The 26,696-nt window shown below is 40.6% G+C and overlaps 1 protein-coding gene across 1 annotated transcript; it reads left to right on the top strand.

The window, feature by feature from the left end:
* Positions 1-9,654: 9,654 nt before the first annotated feature.
* Positions 9,655-26,489, top strand: LOC145984276 (phosphopantothenoylcysteine decarboxylase-like). The gene is made up of 3 exons (XM_083117912.1): positions 9,655-9,704; positions 19,385-19,815; positions 24,387-26,489. The coding sequence occupies exons 2-3, from the start codon at positions 19,477-19,479 to the stop codon at positions 24,648-24,650; spliced, it is 603 nt and encodes a 200-aa protein (XP_082974038.1). The 5' UTR covers positions 9,655-9,704; positions 19,385-19,476; the 3' UTR covers positions 24,651-26,489.
* Positions 26,490-26,696: the final 207 nt, after the last annotated feature.

The raw sequence follows: 26,696 nt of genomic DNA, 5'->3' as shown, positions 1-26,696 counted from the left end.
CCGGCAAGAAGCAGACGGAAGACGCCCGATACCCGACATCTACCTGGACTTCCTCCTTGCAGCCAAAAGGAGATTCCGAAAGCACTGGAACGCCACGCTGGACTCGAGAAGCAAGCAAGCATACAACGACATGAAGCGCCGCATAAAAAGACGCCTGCAAAATAACATCTCAGAACAATGGGAGAGACGATTCGCTGCAGTGGAGGAAAAAAGTGGAGAATTCTGGAAGATGATAAGGCAATCAACCCGCCCTCCGCCGGATTCCTACACCACAGTACTTCAAGGCCCGAATGGACTGGAAGTAAACCCGAAGACGCAAGCTGACATCTTTGCCAGACATCTCTCAGAAGTGTTCCAACCAAATCCACCACCACAGCAACCGGACCGCCAACACGGGACAGTGGAAGCAGCCGTGCAGCAAATTCGACGAGCTCCTATAGAAGACCGCCCCAGGCTCGCAAACCCACGCGAAATAGCGGGCTACATAAAGCGTCTATCCAAGAACAGCGCTCCAGGACTAGACAGACTTCCACCACAAGCATTAAAACGAGCCCCCCGGAAAGCGGTAGTCGCGCTCACACGCATCATCAACGCCGTAATGCTAGCAGGCCACTTTCCAGGCCAATGGAAGACCTCAAGCGTCACGATGATCCCCAAACACGGGAAAAATCCAAAACTACCAGCCAGCTACCGCCCGATTAGCCTCCTTTCTCAACTGAGCAAGGTGTGCGAAAGGGCAATTAAGAAGAGAATGCAGGAAACAACCCAGGAAAGGAACCTTCTCCCGTACTTTCAATTCGGATTCCGACCAGAACACTCCACCACAGCACAGCTTACCCGGGTTGTGGATCACGTGGCGACGATGAGAACCAGACGTCATTACATCCTCGGAACATTGCTGGACATACAAAGCGCATTTGACAAAGTGTGGCATGAAGGCATGATTTTCCGGGTCACACAACCAAACCGATCGCCAGCTACCTTACAAACAGAAGTTTCATAGTGAAACACAGAGGACAAACCGCAGCGCCAAGGAGGATCCACGCAGGGGTACCGCAAGGCTCTGTTCTTGCCCCCCTGCTCTACGCCCTATACACGGCGGATGTTCCAGTACAGACACACATCTTCCCAGCTGAATTCGCCGATGACACCGCCTTCCTAACGTCGCACAGGGACCTGGATGTGTGCTATAATAGGATGCGACAGCAGCTACACGCATACGAAGACTGGACAAGGAAGTGGCGGATCCAACCAAATCCAACAAAAAGCAAAGCGGTGACCTTTGGCGCTCGAAGACACAACCCTCAGAGAAGACTACCCCTCCTGGGAGAAGAATTTCCACACAAACAATCAACGAAGTACCTAGGATTGACACTGGACAGACGGCTAACATTCAAAAGGCACGTGGAAGACATCAGCCAGAGGGCGGGGGCCAGACTGGCAGGCCTATACGCTGTTCTCCGCGCACACTCCCTTACAATGAAAACCAGGCTCCATGTATACAATGCGTGCATGAAACCAATACTGCTCTACGCCATCCCCGCCTGGCACCAAGTTGCACCGACCACCTTTCAGAAGCTCCAAGTCCTGCAGAACCGAGCGGCCAGGATCATCAGCGGGCACAGCAGATACACCAGGATAACGCAGCTTCATGAAGACTTGAACCTCCAGACGGTAAGACAACAAGCAAACCGACTCGCACGGACATTCTGGACGGACATCCACTTCCATGACAACCCCGCTGTACGCAGCATTGGACAACTTCCCATCTTAAGATGGACACACCCCAGCCCGAGACCCGAAGACCCTAAAAACCCGCTATCCGACAACCCATAAACCCGACGATGTGACGAAATACCCCTTCCAAACCTCAGCTACTCTCCCTCAACCACCTATTCTACCTTATATTCTCATTATGCATTAATCATGTCCTACCTTATTTACCTTGTTTTAAACCTTGATTATTTCTCTTGTTATTTTCCTTGTTTTTGCCTTGTAATTGCGTAATATATTTCCCATTATACAATAATTTTACCCTGTATATCCATGTATATCAATGTAACACCCTACAACCAAACAACCAACTTTTCCCCATTGCCGAGCAATCCTTCAAGTTCTAATCACTACACCACCCCAAAGGCCGAGGAAGCAACCCACAATATCATAACAATCGCCCCAAGTATCCTCCAAGGAGGAAGCAGCAGCAGAAGGGAAGAAAATTCCAACAAACCAGTCCCTGCCATGGAAAAAGGGGAAAAACCTATCACCTTTCCTTATATACATCTCCTGTTGCAGTTGCAGGAAGAAAACTAAAACCACCAGAGCCCAGAAACAACCTTTACCAACACTCCTCATCAAAAGAAAAGTCAGGTCCTACGGGACGAAACTTCAACCCTTTTAAACCCATAATACTTGGCATGCCATGCCATGAACGGAACAGGAAGGAGCACGACGGCTCTTCCCCCCAGGCCGCCAAGAAGTGCAGAACTTCGCCCGACACCGAACAACGCCGGCCACCAGCGACAACAGCCGTCCAACCAGGATGATGACGACATGCTGCGCACATTCATCACCGCCTTCACTGGATCCAACCTGACGAAAATGCTACCTCACATCCTAAGAGCAGCAGACAAATTAAGAGCAGCAAAGGATGCCATCGACAAACTATAGCTCTTTTCAGTTGTTACGGCGTGCGCTCAAGAAGCTGGCAGGGGAAGTGGAGAGCGGGGGAACGACCTATCCAGCGCTACGAGACAGGCCGGTTAGAGAGAGAGACTGCAGCGTTGCCAGAGTAGCGGGAAAAGGGAGTTGAAATCGAAAGAACCATGAAATACAGACGTCCCATTGTTCGCGTATGGCCTGAGAATGCATATTATCCCCATCTTGTGGTCAGTAGAATACCCATAAGTGTATGATATCAAGTGGATACGTTGTAGGAATTCTCTCGAACTGTACCGAATGGTATGGTATGTCCATTACAATCAGTGCGTCTTTGATGTTCTTTTCGTCAAGCGTATCTAAAAACTGCAAAACTAATGAAAACTAATTTACATTCCTGTAGAAAACCAGTGTGACTGGAACCTACGCGACAAACAATAATGCGCCCACCTTTACCCACGGGCACTTTTAAACCCCATGTACCCTCTTTATTTTGCCAATTTTTCGTTGGACCGTAATTCTGATGTATATACGTTTCATCTAAATGAAATACCTATATAGGGCAAAGGTTCCTTATTTTTTTTAGAAGATCCATTTTTCGCAAAAACGTTACTCTGGCTATAACTATATCGGCTCTCTCCATCAGAAATCGCCTACCGTCATTGCTCTTTTTGTACTTGAACCACATAGCCTATACTTCAGTATCCTCCACAACGACGAAACTCCCAACTGAAAGCTTATTTGTGTATGCAAATCGACGAAAACTTGTTCAGTGTTGGATATTCACCCTTTACATAATACCCGAGGATAATTCTTCTTATTATATCTTTATCGCAACCGTCGATTTCCTTTGTGATACTGTTCCTTTTGATTCGTTTGCGCGGTGATTCAAATGACGTGGAATCCGACGCCTCAAGACTGTCTTTACCTTCCCTAACAATACGCTGTACAGTTCGCGTACTCACTCCACAAGTTTCCAACACTCTCTGTTGCACTTTGTGCACACTTACTAAGGGACCACTGTTTTTTGCTTCCTTTTGAAAATATCCAAGAACCCTAATAATTATTTTCCTGCCTTGGCTACAAACTACCTCTTTCCTGTTCGCCATCGTACGATACTTCCTGCGTTAATAAGCACAAAGCTCCCTATGGAACAACGAGACTACAAATAAACGTCACATCACATGCCACGTACACGTTTATCGAAGAAACAATGCAGTTAGGCAATACACGACGCGACAACAATTACTCCCACGTATGTTATTCCTAAATTCCGCTCATAACAAAGATGAATCAACACTGGGGCAAAACACCATCAGCAACGCGGTAAATCGGCAACACAGCAACGTGCAGATCAAAGTTAGCGCTGCAGCTTCCTGCCGCAACTGCGTAACTCTAGGCTCCACCGCTAGGTGGTCTGTTCTCTGGTTGGTCAGCGGCATGTTCCCCGCTCCCCACTTCCCCTGCCAGCTTCTAGAGCGCACGACGTAAGAACTGAAAAGAGCTATAGTAGCCATTACCGTGATGATCGCCGACCTCCACGAAGATGGCTGCCTCAAATAGAAGTAAAATCCACAGACAACTGCACATGGTGTCCTTCAACGCAAACAATATCAAAACTCAGAAGCTAGAACTCCAAAACTACATCCAGACGCACAAGATAGACGTCATCTGCCTACAAGAGATCTTTCTAAAGCCAAAACATCGGTTCCGGGTTAGGAACTACACCACCTACAGGAAAGATAGAATCCATGCACCACGGGGAGGAGTGGCAATCCTGGTCAACAGAAGCATTCCAACAGAAGAGGTCCCGATTCCACTACTTCAGGAAATGGTGTCTATTGCCATACGGATGTTCACGCCGAGGTCCCCGTTGGTGATAGTATCTTGCTACAAGCCGCCCGACAACAGGATGGAGGAGCAAGATGTCACCACTCTGAAAAACCTCAGCAGCAATCTGATTATCATGGCGACCTCAACGCAAAGGACAGAACCTAGAACTCACGATGAAAAAATCAGTAGGAAATGAACTAGAAAGAATCCTACCCGGAACCGGACTACAGATAAATGCACCCACAGACCCGACGCACTATCCACCCAGAGGAGAGCCCGATGTACTAGATGTCCTACTACACGCAGGATATGGCATCACAATACCACCATACGCAGAGGTGGCCCTTTCATCAGACCACGTCCCAATCCAATTTCAAGTGGCGCATCAAGTAATAACACTTGCAGCACCGCCGACTCCACCTCCAGCAGTCAACTGGGATGTCTACACTGAATACATAAACCAATTAGTCGATCCAAGGATGCCACTGAGAACCCTGATGGAGATCGACAACGCCATCACCAACCTTACCACCCAAATGAAGGATGCTATGAGAACCGCCCGACACGCCCGACAAGAAGCCGACGCACGACGCCCGACACCTACCTGGACTTCCTCCTAGCAGCCAAAAGGAGATTCCGGAAACACTGTAAGGCCACGCTGGACCCGCGAAGTAAACAAGCCTACAATTACCTGGGGCGACGCATAAAAGACGCCTGCAGAATAACATCACAGAGCAATGGAAGAGACGCTTCGCCGCAGTGGAAGAGAAAAGCAGAGACGTCTGGAAGATGATCAGACAATCAACCCGTCCTCCACCGGATTCCTACGCCACGGTACTTCAAGGCCCGAATTGATTAGAAGTAAACCCACAGAAGCAAGCTGACATCTTCGCCAGACATATATTAGAAATGTTCCAGCCAAACCCGCCACCACAGCAACCCGACCGTCATCACGTGATAGTGGAAGAAGTCGTGCACCAGATCCGACGCACTCCAATCGAAGACGGCCCAAGGCTACATAGCGGGCTACATAAAACGACTATCACAGAACAGCGCACCAGGACTAGACGGGCTTCCACCACAGGCACTGAAACGAGCCCCCCGGAAATCGGTAGTCGCACTCACTCGCATCACAAACGCCATAATGCAAGCAGGCGACTTTCCAGGCCAATGGAAAACTTCAAGCGTCACGATGATCCCCAAACCCGGGAAAAATCCAAGATTGCCAGCCAGCTACCGCCCGATTAGCCTGATTTCTCATCTGAGCAAGGTGTGCGAAAGGGCAATAAAGAAGAGGACGCAGGAGACAACCCAGGAAAGAAACCTCCACCCGTACGTCCAATTTGGATCCCGGCCAGAACACTCCACTACAGCACAGCTTACCCGGGTTGTGGACGTGCCAGTACAGCGACACATCTTCCCTGCTGTGTTCGCCGACGACACCTCTTTCCTAACATCGCACCGGGATCTGGACGTATGCTACGAGAGGATGCGGCAGCAACTGCAAGCATATGAAGCCTGGACAAGGAAGTGGCGGATCCAGCCAAACCCGACCAAGAGGGAAGCAATGACCTTCGGTGCATGGAAACAGAATCCCCAGAGAAGACTTCCATTACTGGGAGAGGAAATCACACACAAACAAGAGACGAAGTACCTAGGCCTGACACTGGACAGAAGATTAACATTCAGAAGACACATTGAAGACATCAGTCAGAGGGCAGGAGCAAGACTGGCGGGCCTCTACACTGTTCTCCGTGCACATTCGCTTACAATGGAAACCAGGCTTCATGTGATGTGTACAACGCGTGCATAAAACCCATTCTGCTATATGCCATCCCAGCCTGGCACCAAGTAGCACCGTCCACCTTCCAGAAGCGCCAAGTCCTGCAGAATCGAGCGGCCAGGATGATAGGATCATCATCGGGCACAGCAGAGACACCAGGACAGCACAGCTACATGAAGACTTGAATCTCCAGACGGTAAGACAGCAAGCAAACCGACTGACACGTACATTCTGGACTGACATACATTTCCATGACAACCCCGCTGTACGCAGCATTGGACAACTCCCTATCCTAAGATGGACACACCGCACCCCCGAGACCCGACAACCCAAGAAACACGCTACCCGACAACTTATAAACCCGACAAATTGACGCAGGACGAAAACACAACTTCCTAACAATATTATCTCACTTCCCGAACCTTAACATTATATTTACAAGTTTCACCTTGTTGCCTTGTATTACCAAGTATTTCCTTCATTATGCCATAAATTTACCCTGTATTTTCCTTGCAAATGTACTGCCAACTTTTCCCCATTGTCGAACAACCCTTCAAGTTCTAACCATTTCAGCACACCACCGGCCGAGGGAGCAACCTACATTTTCAACAGCAAAAATACCATGTATCCTCAAGGAGGAAGCAATATCAATACGGAGGAAAACCTCCAAACCTCCAAACTTTCACCCCAGCCAAGAAAAGGGGCAAAACCTTCACCTTTCCTTATATTCTTTTCCTGTTGCAGTGCAGGAAGAAAACAAAAACAACCCGAAATCCAACACAAAAACCCTTACCAAAACTCCTCATCACAAGAAAAGTCAGGTCCTGGGACGATACTTCAACCCTTCATCCCATAAGAGATGCCATACCATGCCGTCAGCGATGTACAAATCGGGTCGGGTGTAGTAATCTGTGGGTGTAGCAGTCACACTCAGCAGAGTGTACTCAAAGAAGAAGAAGTTTATTATTGATATGTAGCAGTGTTGCCAGGTCTACTGATTTCGCAGGAGATTTCCTGATTTTCAGCACAATCTCCTGATCTCGTGACAAGTTTCAGGAAAATGTGTAAATCTCCTGATTTTTTGCTTCCTTAAATATTTATACTGAACAATTATTTTTAAAAATCGAAGTTGATTTAAAATGTATATATTCAGGTGGTGGAATGCAAAGACCAACGAATATTCCGCAGAGAGAGAGAGAGAGAGAGAGAGAGAGTGAGGGGGGAAGGGGGGAGGAGGGCCATACCAGGCTTGATGACATTGGGAAAGATGCGCGGCTTCTTGAGCCTTTTGTGAATTGGGAACTCCAAGACGGGTGTCTTACTTGCCCCATCTGGTGTGGTTTTTGTCAAAGGGGAAGCAACTGAAAACTAGTTACAACAACTAAAATGTTGCCACCCACACGTACGAACAAATATTCAGTTTTATGGTAGTGTTTATTGCAAATGCTAGATACAGATTCGGGTTTTTAACTCTGATAAAAATGGGAGTCCACGTTATGAAAAATGGGAGTTCACGTTATGAATGCAGGCAAAGGTTATCGTTACAAAAGCTCTTAGTAAACTGTCGATTGATTGATTTGGTTTATTTTACTTGGCATTTCTGCCACTTTTTGGCTAATCACGGAGACGAGGATGAGTGATGATATGAAGGGACAACCATGCCCAGGCCGAGATTCAATCCCGAGACGGGATCCCTGATGTCATAGCGCTGTGCTAACCACTCAGCTACAGAGGTCGGCTTAGTAAACTGCTGTTGCAGACTTATACGTCGCAGTTTTATTTTTAATTAATCATCTTTTAACTTAGAAATAATAGTTCATGTTTTTATAACGTTGTTTATTTAAAGCTAATTATTTTTGAGCGTAACTACTATTACAATTGGTCTTCTCAATCAATAGTCAATACTGTGGCGGTAAAAATTCTCTTTCCCGATTTTATACCAGGTAATCGTCGAATGTAAAAAGCTGATTTAATTAACACTTACATTACCTGGAGTGACTGGGAAAAAAGTTGAAGAAAAAACCTGCGACTTGTCTGATACTGGGTTCCGGGTTCGAATACCAGACTGGGCATGCGTGCTCTTTGTGTGTCCCTTCATCAAAATCACATCTTTACGATTAGACAAATCAATTAATCAATCTGTCTAATAATGATTGGTTACCTTCTGTGATTGAAAGAAAAGTTTTAATTCAAGGATATTTTGGGGGGTTCAGGCATGATAGCCCTTCTCCATTACCATTAATGCAAGTATGCTTTGATGTGTTGTTAAAAAAATTGTGGGTTTTCTTACATCCTGTAACTTTGGCTAGTTTCATTTTGATTTGCTTTATTTTACTTCTCTTTTTGTGCCACTTTTGGCTAATTTGCGAAGATTGGGATAAGTGATGGCATGATGAAATTGATGAATGGACACTCATAAACATCCATGCCCAGGCCAAGATTCGAACCCGGGACCCCTGGCGTCGCAGCGTGATGTGCTAACCACTCCGCCACGGGGGCCGGCATTGGCTAGTTTTAAATGAAAGCAATCTATGGTGTTATCAGGTAGAGTATTTAAAAAATATCCAACACAAAAATCCATAAACTTTTAAACGCCAAGTACATAAATCCACGCACAGTCATTTATTTTAGAATATTTCTGAGAGATGAACAGAAAATCGAGGTCGGATTTTTCCAGTAACGTCAACGCCCTTTTGCTATGTGTAGAGGCAGTGCCGGCGATTGGGGGGGGGGGAATCCTTGCAACCCCCGCCAGTTTGGCACCCGATCGTCGCCACTGGTTGGGGGAAACTGTACCTTTACCTTAGGTGAATTATAGGGGTGGGGTTATCGTACCCCTTGAAGTGCAAATTCATAATAACATTTGTATTAATATAATCCGTTGCGTAACAGCCCATGAAGGGCCTAGGCATACCTACCGACTGCCGATCTCCCTCCCACGCTTTCCTTCGTCACCTCTAAGCGTGGAGATCTTCAACCAGTATTGGAATAGTCGGGGGGTCAGCCCGACGTATCCCCAGCCGTTATAGTAGGTCTTCTCGACCGGATTACGCTCACTCTCTCGGAGCTCCCCAATTTCCTCACGATGGTGGGTTGCCACCGGCCCTATACGTAGGCCGAATAAATTCCGACCGTAAATTTATCTTTTGCCACTTAAAACTATTAATTAATGTTCAATAATGATAGTGGAAAGCTTTTCCCATACTACCTCCCCCCCCATAACGTTGACGATCCGCTATTATTAGTTCTTCTGATTTTTTAAGCAGATCTCCTGATTTTTCAGGGGACGATCTCCTGATATTTAAAAATCTGACCTGGCAACGCTGATATGTAGTATGGACTGAAACAATAAATGATATAAGTGAAACATTGATAGCAAAGAGAGCCCTAAACAAATGCTTCATAAAATAAAACACCCGTGGACGCAGAGGTATAGTATAATTATTCAGCAAACTGCATTATTTTACGTAGAATTATTACTCGGTAACACTTCGATCTAGTGAAAACGGATTTATTCATGTTTACAGAAGAAACTACTTACGGAAATCAGTTTCTATAGCATTATCGAAGTTCGTCAATGTATTTTCTTTCGGTATAATTTAACAATACAGGGAATTTATCCAATTTGTTTGAAATTTGGGATACTTACTAATTTGGGCCTCGTAATCACGAATCTGCACCTAAAATTTGGCGCTTATTTGGGGGCAGGTGAATCCGGTCAATTTCTAACATGCCTTTAACAGGGAGACTATAGAGAAAGCCGGAGCGGAGACGGGGCCGCGTTAGCGTTGGGGCGGTAGGTCAATTACCCCAGGGGCGGAGCCCGGTGGGAAATTTGGAAATCGAGGGTGTAGGAATAAGAACTTAATTTAGACACATTAAAATAGGATATTTTGTGTATCGCATGGTTCGTACTTACCTATTGTGTATTGCGGAACATAGTTCAAGGTGCCATTATGCTGTTTACACGAAAACTAAACGCTTTTTCTACTAAAATCACACATTTTTCTAAGTGCTACCGAACGCACGTAAGGGTGCGTCACGTGTGCAAATTGTCATTATGCACGGCTAGCTGACTGATGGCCCCACAAACCATTTCCAATAAGGTTAGGTTTGGTTAGGTTAGGCAAACATAGTTAAAATATATATATATATATTGGAAACACTGACATGATTTCCAGGTCAAATAGATATCACGATGAAAGAAAATACCTCGACTAACGTTGGAAACCTTAGAGAAACTCAGTTCCGTAAGTAGTTTCTTCTGTAAAAATGAAGAAATGTGTCTCCGATGTATGAAACTGTTACCATATTTTGCTATTTCCACGTGTGAGCGCCAAATTTTGACTGCAGATTCGTGATTAGGGGGCCAAAATTAGTGAGTATGCCGAATTTCAAACAAAATTGAGAAATTCCCGGTATTGTAAAATCGCCCCACTTTCTCCTGTAAAAATGAAGAAATTTGTTTCTTCGAGATCGCACCGTTACCACACCAGAACATTCATTCCCATGCTTCTATGATATTTACTGTCGCTTGTCGACTGAGAATATGTGCGTAAGGTAATTTTCAAGTTGTTTTTTTTTCAACATAAATAACTTTTTTTCGAGTCCAAATAGTGCTTATTACTTTAAGGAAGGTTCAAATTTCGTGTGACAATGATTTCCAAAATTCTACAATAATTAATCTTTGTGCTAGGAGAAATCATAAAACAATCTGAACCGTTACCATACGTACATTCTGCTTCCATTTTCCGGTGTTATTTTTCCGATTACTATTATATTTTTGTGCGAAAAAATGTTTTTCCTGCTACTAAAAGCAATGCATTTCTTGGCTCATTTCTCCATTCGTTCATGTTCATATTGTTTATGCACAGTTTCTTTCATTATTTCAGACAAGGAATGCCTACAAGGTTAGGTTAGGTTCCAATAGCATAAATACAATGAAAAATGTTTTTCATGATACTAAAAGCTATGCATTTCTCCATTCATTCGCGTCCATATTGTTTACGCACAGTATCTTTCATTATTTTGACGAGGAATGTCTACAAGGTTAGGTTAGGTTTCATTAGCATAAATACAATGACAAATTATTATTTAGGCTAGGAGAACTAAACCTAGCTACCTAACAAGCATTTTTTTGCTTCACTAGATTTGTGCAGTTCCACGATTTCAAGAGTGCCCATCCTGAACTTGTATTTCTCCTAACCTGAACTCGTATTTCATACAGCACTGTTGTGATGTATGCATCGACTTTGCATTCGACTACATCTCGCAGCTGCATGTCCAGCACACCTCTTATTGTACTCCCTGTTGCCAATATAGTACATCCGGGTCATTCCATGTCAAGTGAACCAAATTTTGGTCAATATTGAATGTGACCATCTCTGATTTTACCATCTAAGGTAGGAAAAATTGCAGATTTGTATCTGTTGTAGTTCTCCAGTTAGAACCCTCTGAAATATGGAAAAAAGCACAATTTTCAGCATACATGCAATCACAAAAAACTCATAAATCAAGCTAGAATTGACGTAGAAGGTTGGGATAAAAACCAAATTATTGCTTTTGCTATGAGCTTTAATTAGATATATCACATGACTACTTTTCAATTTTTTTTCATTTCAAGGCCATTCAAACTTTTTTTGAAAATAGATTTTTTCAAAAACCTATATTTTGAAAATTTTTAAAGAATGCACATAGAAACATACATATTTCAACATCAAGTCTTAGAAGTTTTGTTATGGGATCGCAATGGGATCCATATGACACGGGAATATTGCAATGTAAATTCCATTCCTTTGTAAAGGGACTATGTTGTTTACTAAATTGGCCAAATGGTGAAATAATGGGTATGTAGGTATGGGGTCTCGTTTTTTTTGGGGGTGGGTGGCAAGTTTTTAACAAATATTTGTTAAAACCATTTTTTTAAAAAAAGGAAAATTTAAAATATAACATTTAAAAGTTTTAATAAATTACCAGGTTTTTATAAAGCATTGTTATAAGTCTCAAAATATTGGGGGGAGGCAAGTGCCCCCTTGTCTCCCAAGTTATGCCATTGATTTAGGATGGCTATGGGTGAAATATTATGACCAATCGCAGTCTGAAAGCATGCCACAATGAGAGCCAGGGAATGCAAGTCTGAACATGTTCAAACAAGTACATGCTTGCTGTTTCCATCAGCCAGCATTCAGTTGTCCCTTGACACTCATGCAGTGAAGTTGCTCTTTGCACAGGTTACATAAAGACTATGTATTTCTGCAAGTTAAGTAGTGGGGTCAGTAAAGGGGTTATTATTACTGATATTATGCATTGTATGAGTGTTGTTATTCTCCAGTATGGCTGAAAAAGTACGTGAAACAGCAAAGATTTTCTGCTGCAACCCTTTTTAGAAAGACAGACACCAGAGTGTTAGAAGTATCCGGCCTGTTACTGAATGGATGTGCGATGTCAGGCATCATTGTGGAAAGTATGAAAATTTGTGACAGTTGTAGGAAACAAATGAAGTTGCAACAGGTTACAAATCAGAAGGCAGATGACTGTTCAGTACCCACGAGCAGTAGTCCAGGGCCTAGTAATGTTGACAAAGCATTTGTGTCCGTAGATGTCAGTTTAGAGTATTGGAATAACTCTGTAATCTCTCTAGAAGAATCACCTGTTGCTAAGAGGAAATTGCAAATGAAATCATGCAGTGATAACAAATATAGGAATATAAAAAGATGTTTGAGAGAAAAGATACTAACAGAAGCAAGTACAGATGCAGAGTAACTATAGAAAAGAATGAAGAATGTGAAATGATCAGTCAGCTAAAACAAAAGTTTCATGAATATAATGTAAGTGTGAGTGAAAAATTGCAAATTTTAACAGTACTACCTAAAAGCTGGTCATGCAAAAAAGTACAAAGAGAATTTCAGGTTAGTAACAGAATGGCAAGAAAAGTGAAAGCATTGTTTAAAGAAAATGGTATTTTGGCAACACCTAATCCTAAACCTGGAAAGGTTTTAAATGAAGCTGTCATTGAAAATGTAATAAGTTTCTACAACAGTGATGCTGTCAGCCATCTTATGCCTGAAAAAAAAAAAGACTGTTCCAATAAAAACAGGTGACTGTAGAATTCATGCTCAAAAGAGGCTAATGTTAGGCAACTTGAAGGCAGTGGCAGCTGGTGGTCTGGTCCTATGGGTGTTCACTTCAACCATGGATCCAGAAGAAGTGTTATAAGTCACCCATCTCCTGTTTTTGTGTCCATAATGGTGCTAAATGTATTGGTAACCCAAGTTATGACGACCTTTCACTGAAAATGAGGTTATAGGAGAATTGTATTTCATTATTTGTTTGAGTTTATTTTTTAGGTCCATTTATATACAGAAAAGCAGAGATGACCTACAGTTTAAAGTGGGATTCGAACCACTATGTCTCTCCACCAGGTGCGTGGCTATTCGTTTTAAAAAATAATTGGATTTCTTGTTGTCAAGAATTAATTGAAGTTACTGCTGAAGAACTTAATAAGCATATTGCAAAGTCATGTAGGGATTTAAGCTAAGAGATTACTGTTATTTTGATGCCATTATGTAGGTATTAAATAAACACATTCTCACATACCTACAATAAGCACTCAAAGCATTCTTAAAATCAGGCTACTATTTTTCGTCATCAAAACCGTAAATATATAATATGGCCATGATTTACATTGGAGCAAGGTGGAAAGTAGGAGCAGCAGGGTGGACAAGAGGGGACGTCAACTCGTCTGGGTGAAAAGTTTATCTGAAACCGCTCCTGCAAACAAGCAATCCAAAGACCACATGCAGAAAATCAGTTGTAATCTATCTAGCAGTTGTGTATTTCTAATGACCGACATACCAAACAAATAAAATCTAACGAGATCAAGAGAAAAATAAGAGTACCCACTCTGTCCACACTGCTCTGCTTCGTATTTCAGATTTTTTCCCCTTCCGCAGTATCCGTATTCCCTCCAAATATTCAACAACGTTAAATATTACGTACGTATATGTTTTTGCTGTGTACAGTTTTCCCTTTCATCATGAAATCAAACACTTTACACTGAAACAGGAATGAGCATTGGACAGCGCAACAATTTTGCAAAGCATGAACAGACACACAATGAAAACAGCTGACTGAGCACAGGTTGATCGGCTTCAGCGGCACAAAGGACTGTTTATTTTGCCCAAGCTGCATTAAGCAAGGGCAATGCGAGACATTGTTTAAAACATGTTTCGCTTTTGGTTGCCTCCTTCCTCCCCTTCTTTCTTGGAACAGGGTGGGCGAAGCTACCATAGAATGTCCCTTTAAAAAAAAAAAAAACCTTCGATAATGTGTGGGCTGCCTCTACTCCACCACACGATCTCGAATTGAATGGGATTGCAACACTGCTGTATCATGAACACAACACTAGCACTGCGAATTTAGCCCATAATACTGCAAGCTAGAAGAACAAATCCCTTCTCTTTTCTTGCATGCTGTAAACAGCAGCAGACGAGCACCCGGTGACTTGTGTTCCGACAATGTATCTCAGCAGCAGGAGCTAGTAAAAAGAAGCTGATGGGGCGATTGGGCTTCGGAACGTTTCATGTTTTGAAGGAGATAGTGTCCAGTGAATAAGTTTAATAATAAAATAATTGCATTATGGATTTATTTGGGTGTGCACGTGCGAATAGGCAGAAGCCGCTACTGCTTGAAGGAACTGTATGAGCTGTTCAAAAACAAAATCATACTGATAAGATTGGGCTTACAAAATTCGCTGATTTACGAACTGAACATTGTGTTCTGGCAGGTGGAAGTGGTACCCACACAGTCTGCATTTGCACAACACATCAAAATATAAAACTAATAAAATACAAGTGCTGAAATCCAAGAAAATTACACTGAATGATGGCACAGCTGTAAGTGACTATAAATCGTGTTTAGCGCAGGTAATATGTATAGTGCCAGGTACAGCATGCCACCTTAATGAATGTCCTTCCTGTCCAGGTGTAGATAATTTGAAAGATGGGTTACAGTTGCAGCTAGATAATGAACTGGTAGACTACATTACATACAAGCAATGGGTATCTGTTGACAGATGTAATTTAGTAACATTCACTAAAACTGCAGACGAGTTTGTAGAATCTTTATATGAACAGTTGTTAGTTTTGAAGAGACATTCTTTTATTGCAAGTAGAGTTGCAAAAGAAGCTAGCTTTTTTGAATGGATGTTTTTTTTCTGATAAAGAGCAGGATTTATTGGAAAAAAACAGACATTTTGACCTTTTTTTGCTTTTTACCAATTACAGCTAATCTATTTCACGTGAAGTTACTGTTATGAGTTTACAGGTTTGAAGTGACATATTTTACAAGTAGCTAAAAAAAATTACATGATGTAACAGCCAAAAGACAGATATTGACCAATCCCATTGGACACACATTGCATAGTGGTTTAGATACAATTTTAACCCTAGCTTATGGAGGGGCGAGAGGGAGGGGGCTTGCAGGCCCACCACATCTATTTTTTTTTAGATTTTTCATTTCTTTGAAAATAAATTACATTGTTCTCTAGGATGTTTCAAATATTTCTGTATTACTTGTGCTCATATAAACATAAAAGTAATGTAAATAGGAGGCAAAATGCACTTGGTGGGCTTCTCAGGCACCATCTGTGAATGGCGAGACACTCATGCCAGTGACAGTGTACAATTGGTTGGTAATGATGGTAATTATTGTAGTTATTGTATTTAATAAACAACTACAATTCTACAAACAAAAATGCATTAATTAAAAATTGTTATGCAATTATTGGATTTTTTATTAATTATAGTAATTGTTAAAAAAGTGTGGGCCTGTGAGTCCCCCCCCCTCCCCCGTATGTACGTTTCTTGTATGGCATGGGTAATCTAGGGTTAAAACTAAATGTGTAGTCCTGATGAGCATATCTGACCCTGAAATGGACTTAAAACAACCTTTTGCATCTTTGTGTCTCAATATAAATGTTGATGTCATAAAATATGAAACAAATGTTAATATCAAAATATTCGATGTTTCGGAACAATTAAAAATCTTTACTGTTCACAACGCACATGCAGAAGTATGCGTATTACGTGAATGTGTGTATTGTATATATCCTGTTTAGTGGAGCTTTGAGATGGAAGCGACACGTGGCTCCTGGAAACGAACCCTTGGAAGTAAATGCAACATTACGAACCAGAGCAGCGTAAGCTGCAAGTGTCACTTTGCCTGTACCGTTTTCTCCAGGAACTTTCAGACCGAAGGAACAAGTGACATGTGTCACTTGGAAGCAGACCCTCAGTAATCCATTCAACCTTTTGAACCGAAGTGTGAAAATGAGCTAAACATGTCATTTGCATGTTGCTCAGACTACACTGTTTTCTCAATGGCATGCATCGTGCCACTTCAGTCTATTGTTCTTGCATAAACGGTGAATGTTTTGCTTTATATTGAAGGAGACTGTTTTGAATTTGAATTTAAAATTTTGGGTGTGTCAGCACTAAGGCTATTTATCACCCATCACATTATATGGGGTCCAGCCCCTTATCGTTACACAAAACAACTCTAACGTTGCAGAACTAAAATCATAAAATATTTAAATCTGCTGACTTTCGTTAAAAGCTGAGGCTGTAAAGGAGCACTCAGCATGAATAAAAACAAAACACAGGACAACACAAACAAAATTATACTGGCCAAGGGGCCAGTCGCCAGAGCCTCATTAGTCTGCAGTCCAGGGTGTACTATGTGGAAGTGAGGTTGACTATTAGGTGCACTACATGGATAGAGCACCCCTTACACCCCTTACACCCCTGAAGGAGACTGTGTTTGCTTGTCATCTGTAACTTAAGTTTGAAAGCTCCTTCAATGGCGTGCATCATGTCACCTCGGTCTTTTTTGTGCATGCATGGTGGATGCTCGCTAACAGACTGAAGCGTCCCATGTCATGTGTTGCTTCAGTCTGAAAGTTCTCTAAACTTAACAAGATTGTTAGCTACGTCATCAGACATTAAATCTCAGAGAACAAATTGCAAGTACTGTTGAAAGAAAGAGAGAGAGAGAGAGAGAAAGTGTAATTTATTTATTTCTTTCCTTCTTTTTGTAGGTTATACCGTGCGTCCATTTCGATCTGCAGCCGAGAGATCGGGAGAAGCGTGGCGGGCGGCACTGACGGAGATGCCGACATTTGCGGCCTGAAATGCCCGCTTATTTTTATGGACATATGCAGACATTTATATAAATATTGCAAAACGAGCACTAACCTGTGTTATAAGAGTATGGTTTTAATTTTAGTAGCTTAGTGACTGTATGTGCCGATGATTTTGACACGCCCACCTCTTGTGAAACACGGCGTAGAGGTTTGTTTGGAGAACGTTCTAACGCTGCACCAATATCATCGAGTTTTGCTTCGGTTAGAATCCGTCGTTTTTGCTTAGGTGTTTTAAAATTTAACGATACAGTTTCTCGTAATTTAAGGACAAGATGTCTAACCGTATCTCTGTGTGGAGTTGAAACGCATGGGAATTTCTGTACAAATTACCTACACACGCCTCGACACGAGTTTGTTTTCACGTAGGTACGTGTCATACATAAAAAAATCTTTGTTCTAATGTGAATCTTGCGGCTGGCATTCCAATCGTCTCACTGACACGTCACACATACACACTACAGTAACACAAACAAGGACGTTACTGGTCAAAACTATGATTAAAATGCTTTATTATCTGTGGCTCTTAACATCGTTTCTATAGCGTATTTATTTGTGTATATAAGAGCAGAACTTGGAGGAATTACAGAAGAACTTTTGCGTGTTATAACACAGGTTAGTGATCGTTTTGCAATATTTATATAAATGTCTGCATATGTCTATAAAAATAAGCGGGCATTACAGGCCGCAAATGTCGGCATCTCCATCAGCGCCGCCCGCCACGCTTCTCCCGATCTCTCGGCTGCAGATCGAAATGAACGCGCTGTAGCTCAGAAGTTGGTAACCCTTTCTTTCTTTCCTCTGACTCTCTCTCTCTGTGCCCCTCTCTCTTTCTTTCTTTCCTTCTTTCTATAGAAAGAAAGAAATGGAAAAGTGACGTCCTTTCTCTCTCTCTCTCTCTCTCTCTCTCTCTCTCTCTCTCTCTCTCTCTCTCTCTCTCTCTCTCTCTCTCTCTCTCAAAGAGAAGAGAATCGCAACCTTCCCCTTCCTACTTTCTTTCTTTCTTTGGAAAGAAAGAAGAGAAGAAGGAAGGAAAGAGAGGGAAATATATCTATCTTTCCTACTTTCTTTCAATGAATTAAATTAGTAATATAACAACTGGTTTACACTTTCATTCTCCTCCCTTTCCCCTTCTCTCTCTAAAAGGAAAAAGATTTGGTTTGATTTGGTGTTGTAAGTCCACTTTATGCACAGTAAGGCTAATCTGGACTGGACCTACAGTTTAAAGTGGGATCCGAACCACTATGTGCCTCCACTGGGTATCAAACCCGGGACCCCTTGATTACAAGGCGACGACGCAACCACTGTGCTAAAAAGAAAGAAAGAGAGAGAGAAGGAAAGAGTTGGTGAGGACCCCAATAAGCCGGACTTTCTCTCTCTCTTCTCTCCCTCTCTTTGTCCTAAAGAGCGAGAGAGAGAGAGAGAGAGAGAGAGAGAGAGAGAGAGAGAGAGAGAGAGAGAGAGAGAGAAAGGAGACAGATGGGATGGGAGAGTTTCTCTGTCTCTCTCTCTCCATCTAGTTCTCTCTCTTCCTCTTCTTTCAAGGTGTTCCTTTCTCTCTCTCTCTCTCTCTCTCTCTCTCTCTCCCCTGAGAAGAAAGGGGAAGAACGTGAGAGAGAGGGTCTCTCACATCCCCTTCTTTTGCAGCACCTCTTCTCTCGTCTCTCTCTCTCTCTTTAGTTGAAAAAAAGGCTGGCTTTTTGATAGAAGATTCCTTTTATAATCCTGAATGGGCCTCTGGAGTGGAATAAAGTAATGCTGTTGCCTTCTAAGGTTCAATCCTCAGTGGAGTCAGAGTGCTTCGGATCTCAGCACTGTGAGATTATTTTTGTCTCTGTAAGGAACTATGTACTTATTTTGTGTTTTATTATAATTTACTTCCAAGATAAAGCAATTCATTTATTTGATTGCAGGTTAAATTCTCTTCCAAACTTCTGAGTATTACTGCATTTGCCTGAGAACACACTGAAATACACACTGGATCTCCCCCAAAAAGTATGTTATAATGACATCACAGGAGAGCATCGTGACAAAGACAAGAAACCATATCCTCCTAGCATGCACTGGTAGTGTTGCTGCAATAAAAATACCTGAAATAGTGAAGCAGTTGCTGAACTCTTCACATGGGTCACAAATTGAGATCCGCATAATAGTAACAGAACACTCGTGCCATTTCTTTGAATTAAGAGACCTGCCAACTTGCGTACAAGTTTATAGCGATAAAGATGAGTGGTCAGTATGGTCTCAAATAGGAGATCCAGTATTGCATATTGATCTAGGAAAGTGGTCCGACATCATGGTAATTGTTCCCCTGGATGCTAATACGCTGGCTAAAATTGCTCAGGTAAGTCATGTTTTGTGTTGTTTAAGTAATATAGAATTAAGGGGGCCGTTGACCCACTGTACCTTCTCAAGAATTATGTTGAATTTTTTTTTAAATGCCTTATTTCGATGTTTTCCATAATATAAAATTGGTTTCAGCATGCGGAAAACACAAACAACGGAGATATTTAATCATAAATATGGCCTGCGTAAGTAAAAACCTACCCTGAGTACTTTCAGCAATTTTTATTAGTAAAACAGTTTGTTTTCCAAGTAAAATAGCGAGAGAACATGTTGGAAATTGCTATCAGCTCCAGACCTAACACTCCTAACCTAACAATGTAAAATTATAGCTGCTGTTGTGGAAAGTCACGTCATGTTGGGAGCTAAATTCACTTGCGTGGAGCCTTCGTGCTGTTCTGCTTCATGGTAAGGTAACATACTTACTTTACTTCACAACACATTTCCGTGAGCTAAAAACAACTGAAAAGTTCATAATATCATAGTATTTACAAAGCATGCAAAATATTTCACTTTCTCGAGGGGGTTCAGAGGGTCAAGGTTACTCAGTTAGGTAACAGTTCTGAATGTTTAATGATTTTTCACAATTTTTGTAGGAGTATTAGGAGGTTCTTTAGAATACTAGAAATAATTGTTTGAGTAAGTTCGAAGCTTGGAGAAACTAATTATCACAGTTAAGTATTAGTCACCAATGAAATTATGATTTAAAAATGTAGCTTGGTGTCTGGTCAACTTGGATGTGAGTTTTTGTGGATTTTCATGCAAGACTCAAAGGGATTTTGTGTTCAAGACCAGATGTTAAACATTTAGGGGTATTATTTTAATGCTAAAAGCTCTAAACCTAAACCAACTAACCTAACAATGAAAGGATCTAGGGATATATTATTAAAAACCTGAAAAACTGACCACCTTAACCTAACAATGAAGCATTAGTGACAAAATGCCATAAGCTTCCCATGTACATCAAGTGGATGGCAGTAGCAGTCTGCATCCAAGACAACATTAAACAAATGGCTTCTCGCAAACAAAGAATCATGTAGGGAGGGAAAATCAATCTCCAGAAAGTGTATAGCAAGTAAGACACTGAAGTATGTGTTAACAAACATAATTAGAAAACGAACCATGTAAATTTGGAATTAAACAATTGGAACTTGAACCCAGAATTATAGAGATGAGAATATTTTTCTGTTTCTTACTTTTGATATGATTTTTTTTTTGTCTAGAAGTGTTGCATGTACCACATATGATAAAAAAATCTATATATGGGGAGTGAGAACACCATCATTGATCTGTCCTTTTCTTAGATTTTAAGTGCATTTGTACGTACTATTGTGCTGTTTTCAGTTCTTAGAAATCTGAGCTGAAGTAACAATATATGTTTTCATTGATGCATACATGGCCTGTCTAAAAAGTATTAGACTTTATGTCTGGAAAAGAAAGTCACTTGCCTGGTGTGGTTCACATCCTAATCCCCTTCAAAGTAAGCCCCTTGGGCTTCCACACACTTAGCCCAATGAGCTTCCCATTGCTGGAAGCATCCCCTGGAATGGCTCTGAGCTCCAACATCACATTGTGCATAATGACCTCTCGGCTGTCAAAATGGGAGCCTTTCAGAGAGATTTTAGCTTCAGGAACAAGAAGTCACATGGAGCCATGTTCGGGGAGCAAGGAGCCTGGCGAATGATTGCAATGCCTTTCTTTGCCATGAAATTCTGGATCAGATGTATCCAGACGAACGGCATCAAAGATGACAGAGGACATCTTGATAGTCCTCCTTAGTTACTGTTTGACCATCTGGTGTGTACTCATGATGCACAATGCCACAGCAGTGGAAGAAAACAGTCATCAGCACCTTGATTTTGCTCCACACCTCCTGTGCCTTTTTGGGACTAGGCGAGGAAGAATGCTTCCACTGTTATGACTGGACCTTGGTTTCCGGGTCATACCCATGATTCATCTCCAGTTATTACACTATTGAGAAACTGCATCCCTGTTGACAGTCTCCAGCATTTCTTGTGTGCGACATCACATTGTTCCTGCAAAAGTAACTTGGGCAAAAGTTTAGCTGCTACTCTGGGCATGCCTAAATCCTCCCATAAAATTGAATGCACAGAATCTTTGCTGATTCCAATGTTAATGAGCAATTACCCTGACTGTCAAACGACTATCTACCATTATCAAGGACCTCACATTCTCAACGTTTTATGCATTCCGGTTATTGATGGCCCCCCAGAACTCTCATCACTCTCCGCCAATATATGGCCATTTTTGAAACAGTTTTACATCCTTTATTTGGGTAACTCCAATGGCATGGCATCATCGCCAAATGTCTGTCAAATCTTGTGAATTGTTTCCGTATCCTCAAACTTCTGTCAAAACTTGATAAAGTATCTCTGCTCCACATGTTCCAACATCCCAGTTAAAAATAAAATGTGTCGTTACATACAAACACCATCTCACTTGCCAGCTGCCTCTCATCGACTGATGAGTCCAACATGTGTGCACATGCATGAAGGTTCCCTCTGTTCACAGTGTAGCCAACCTACTTATAGCTATTTTCTGCACGAAAAGAAAAGGTCGGATACTTTTAGATAGGCCACATAGTCTTGAGGCTCAGCTGGACCTTTGGTGAATGCCAGGGAAGCCATTTTGAAAATTTTCTCCTTTCTCAAAAATCCACTATGATATTCCAAATTCTGAAAACTTAACTGCTTAGAATTCATTCTAGTGCATTCACGTGGATATTCGTGTACTTTGTTTTCACTGCTGTCTAGATATTCACAATACTTTCAAGCCTATGAACTATTGAGAATACTTGGAGAACAGCAAAAGCAAACCACATGAATTCATGGTGGTTGCGGTAAACGCGGTTTAAAATTACTTACGTGAAATTTAGAAGATTTCGTACTTCCGCGTTGCACAAATTAACGGTTCAATCCTATTAATTTCGAAGATCCACTGTCTTCATTTACAAAAGGGTACGGCGTTTGAAGCGGAGAACGCCGTACCCTTTTGTGAATGAAGACAGTGGATCTTCAAAATTAATAGGATTGAACCGTTAATTTGTGCAACGCGGAAGTACGAAATCTTCTAAATTTCACGTAAGTAAACCACATGAAGTTTGAAAATGTCAAAAATTAATACTAAAACTTTTAATAGCTACTAATAATTTATTAGTATGGCTTTTCTTATTGGTCTGACAGTTAAAAGAGAATATTTAATACCTTCTTTTTATGTTGATGACCAGCGTTAGCTACATTGATACATATTATGGTTTTACTTCCTTAAACACACACGAGTGCCTCCCCGATGGTGCAGTGGTAGCGTCATTGCCTTGTAATCAAGGGGTCCCAGGTTTGATACCTGGTGGAGGTACATAGTGGTTCAGATCCCACTTTAAACTGTAGGTCCAATCTCGATTAGCCTTACTGTGCATAAAGTGGACTTAAAACACCAAATCAGGCAATCAATTAAACACACACACACTTAAATAAACATTTTTTCTGAAATGAAATAATGATTTTTTTTAATGAAGTAAATACCGGAGTGCGAAAAGCCATTATATTTTTTATTTGCATAAAATGTGAATAGGATTTGGATTTAAAATGTTTTGATTGTAATTTTTCACGTCTACGGAGAAAAATAGAATTCATGCATAATTCTTGGAGCCAATAATTCACGCATAATTCCCGGTGAGTAGCCACCCTGTCTTTTCTTAGAATTGATTTTTTTTAAAAAATCTCTCCTTTTAAATAAACATTCTGGATAGACCTAATTGGATCTTTTTTTATTTCATCTATGTCATTGAGGAATATCTTCATGTGGATTGCTGAGGTCTCCCAGATGGTATAGTGGCAATGTTATTGTCTTGTAATCGAGATATCCCAAGTTTGATCCCCTGGAGTCATACAGCACAGTGATTTGGATCCTACATTAAACTGTAGATCCAGCCCAGATTAATCTATGTGAGCAATAAGTGGATTTGAAACAAACTTCTCTTTTGCCATGCGGATTGTCTACAATTTTTTTAAGCTGAAGAGAAGTGTTGTCCAATTGCAGATGCATCATGTGGAAACGTTAATTGAAAATAATATTTTGTGACTGATCCAACTTACCTGACAAAATAGAACAATCGTTTCAAGAGCTTTCTTTACTCAATAACACAAGTAGAAAATAGGGAAACCGTATAGTTGACTAAATTTAAGTCCAATTGTGTACTCTTTGCTTGCTCTTTAAAAAAATCTAATAACTTGATACTTTAATGAAGAAAATGCAAAGCCCAATTTTTGCAATTACATGGTGTCTCCAAAACCCTGTTTTTAAGATCCTTTATCCTTGCATGATTTTAGTTCTATTTGTTATATAAGTATTTTAAAACCTCATATTGAACTAAACCATTGAAGTCAACTTCAAATCAGAAGTACAAGTTCTGTAATAACTAAATCAGAAATTGTTCTGTAATGGTACTTTAATATATTTTTTGAAGTCATGATAACATTTAATAATAATTTAATAATAAAACATAATATATGATTGCCAGATTTATTTCAATTGAACTTTTTAAATCTGCAGGGATTATGTGACAATCTTCTTACTTGTACTGTTCGGGCATGGGACACAAGTAAACCTCTACTATTCTGTCCTGCTATGAATACTAGAATGTGGGAACATCCTGTAACAAGTCAACACATCCAAATTTTGAAGACATGGGGCTACATGGAAATTCCTTGTGTTTCCAAAACACTTGCTTGTGGTGATATAGGAATGGGAGCTATGGCCGAAGTTCCTGACATAGTTAAAAAAATCTTCAATGAACTTGGTGCTCTTGAGACTTAAAAATATCTGTGATAAAATTTTTCCCGTAGATGTTATTATTTTTTTATAGTGATGTCGGTGACAGGGTTGTAGAGTGTATAATGTAAAAATATACACTTTTAGTCATAAGTAGAGACTGGATTTTAAAGGGAATTCCTTTTTTGTTTTTTCAACACGGATCATGGAATAAATAACAACAGTGTTGATAATTATCTTCCACCAACAAAATTACATGGTTTTGATTTCCCTTTTTTTAATTACAGTTTCCTTTCTGGTCCCTTTATTGACTAGTTTTACATTCACTTTTTAAAAATAGCATCGTCATCTTGTAATCAAGGGGTCCCAGATTTGATACCCAGTAGAGGCACATAGTGGTTCAGATCCCACTTGAAACTGTAGGTCCAGTCCTGATTAGCCTTTCTGTGCATAAAGTGTATTTAGAACACACACTCAATCAATAAATCCCTTTTTAAAAAAATCTTCCTTGGTCCCTTTATTGACAAGATATCAAATATCTTGTGCAACTGTATTTTCCTTAAACAAAACATTCAACAATTGTCTATTTGGTGCAGTTTAGAGGAAGGAAAGAAAGAAAAGCATTTTCTACCTTACCTTCCCTCCAAGAGTGTTGGGAGCACGTTACAGCGATTTTTGCAACAATGCGATCTAGGCTTAAGCAGTAAGAAATACATTGTAAGTGTTGAGTTGAGTTTAAAGTGTACTTATCTGCTGGATTTATACTTTTATTGTGAAGTTTTTTAGAATAGGTTTAACTTAACCCTAAAACACTATCGTGTCCCCATATCACATTACATTGTAACTACACTACGTAAATTTTACGTACATGAAGAAATTGATTTTCATCAGAACCTCTACATCATGAAAACAAAAGACTATTCTTTTTTAACATTATTTTGTCTATTTGCCTTATATTGGTGTTTTATTCATTTTAAAATGTATAAACATGGTCTTATTAAACATACAATATTTTTAATAGAATGTCTTGATTGACAAGCCTGTATGTACATTAAGAATGAAGGCAAAACTTTCAAACAATGAAAAACAAACAATAATAATTTTTATAACACTGTAAATAAGGAATGTAATTTTAAAGTTTTACAAGAAATAGTGCATGCTTCTAAACTTTTGTTTTTCAAAATCTATCAAAATCGAATTTACGAATGTCAAAATTACGTGCACGATTTTTCTTCTATTACTAGCACTACATATTATTGACGTACAGAGTCCAACATAATGAACAAACTAAAGACATTCAATGCTTGCACCCTCCTTAACACAGTGCTGCCTCATGTCCGACAGAATGTCCGAGGCACTGCTAGGTGGAGGGGTGAGTGGGTGGGAGGTAGGGGATGGATTTGAGGGCAAAGCACATGTAAATTTTACGTACGGTAGTGTTATCTGTATGACAGTATTGAGTATCAGTGAAATGACAAAGCCAGGTAAAAGTGGCAGCAAGCAATGGAATGCAGTAAGTTGTTTCGAGGAAGATTTCATCGAAATGGATGGTAAGATTATTTGCTGTACCTTATCTTAAAAAGGGATAAATTAAATTTCTTGCATTTTTACTTGACTTCTTATGAAATTTAATGTATCCCTTTTTATATGTGAATGTTATATATTGTGCTTTCATTTAAAATTATATTTTTAGTGAAGTGCAAGGACTATAGTCCTTCATTTCCTTTTTTTGGCAATAATTTTCCCTTGTATGTTATTTTTATAATAACATTTTTCCCTTTAAAATCCGGTCTCTTAGTCATGAGCAATACCCCAGGTTGCCAGTTTTAAATTTATATTTTTTATATATATATAGACATTGTTAAGGCAAATTTACTTATGTTGATTTGTTAAGGCAAATTTACTTATGTTGCATTGTGCCTTTGAAAGTTTTATTTAGAATTTGTATTCGTTATGGATATCTATAATATTAATATATACACACAATATTGTTAATAAAATGGTGATTTCACAGAAGTTTTGGAGTGATGTCTTGGATATTTTGAAAATATCACCACCATTGATAAACTTATGATTACCACCTGTTATACA

The sequence above is a fragment of the Lepisma saccharinum genome, chromosome 2 (genome assembly GCF_977018435.1).
Source record: "Lepisma saccharinum chromosome 2, izLepSacc3.1, whole genome shotgun sequence".
In the NCBI taxonomy this organism is placed as follows: Eukaryota; Metazoa; Arthropoda; class Insecta; order Zygentoma; family Lepismatidae; genus Lepisma; species Lepisma saccharinum.
Note: the sequence above shows the minus strand (reverse complement) of the source record. Positions and strands in the feature narration are given on the sequence as shown.

Excerpts from the sequence above, each read along its gene's own strand:
- LOC145984276 (XM_083117912.1), top strand. The coding sequence starts at position 19,477 with ATGACATCACAGGAGAGCATCGTGACAAAGACAAGAAACCATATCCTC. Across the intron at positions 19,816-24,386 it reads CGCTGGCTAAAATTGCTCAG|GGATTATGTGACAATCTTCT; the intron begins GTAAGTCATGTT and ends TTAAATCTGCAG.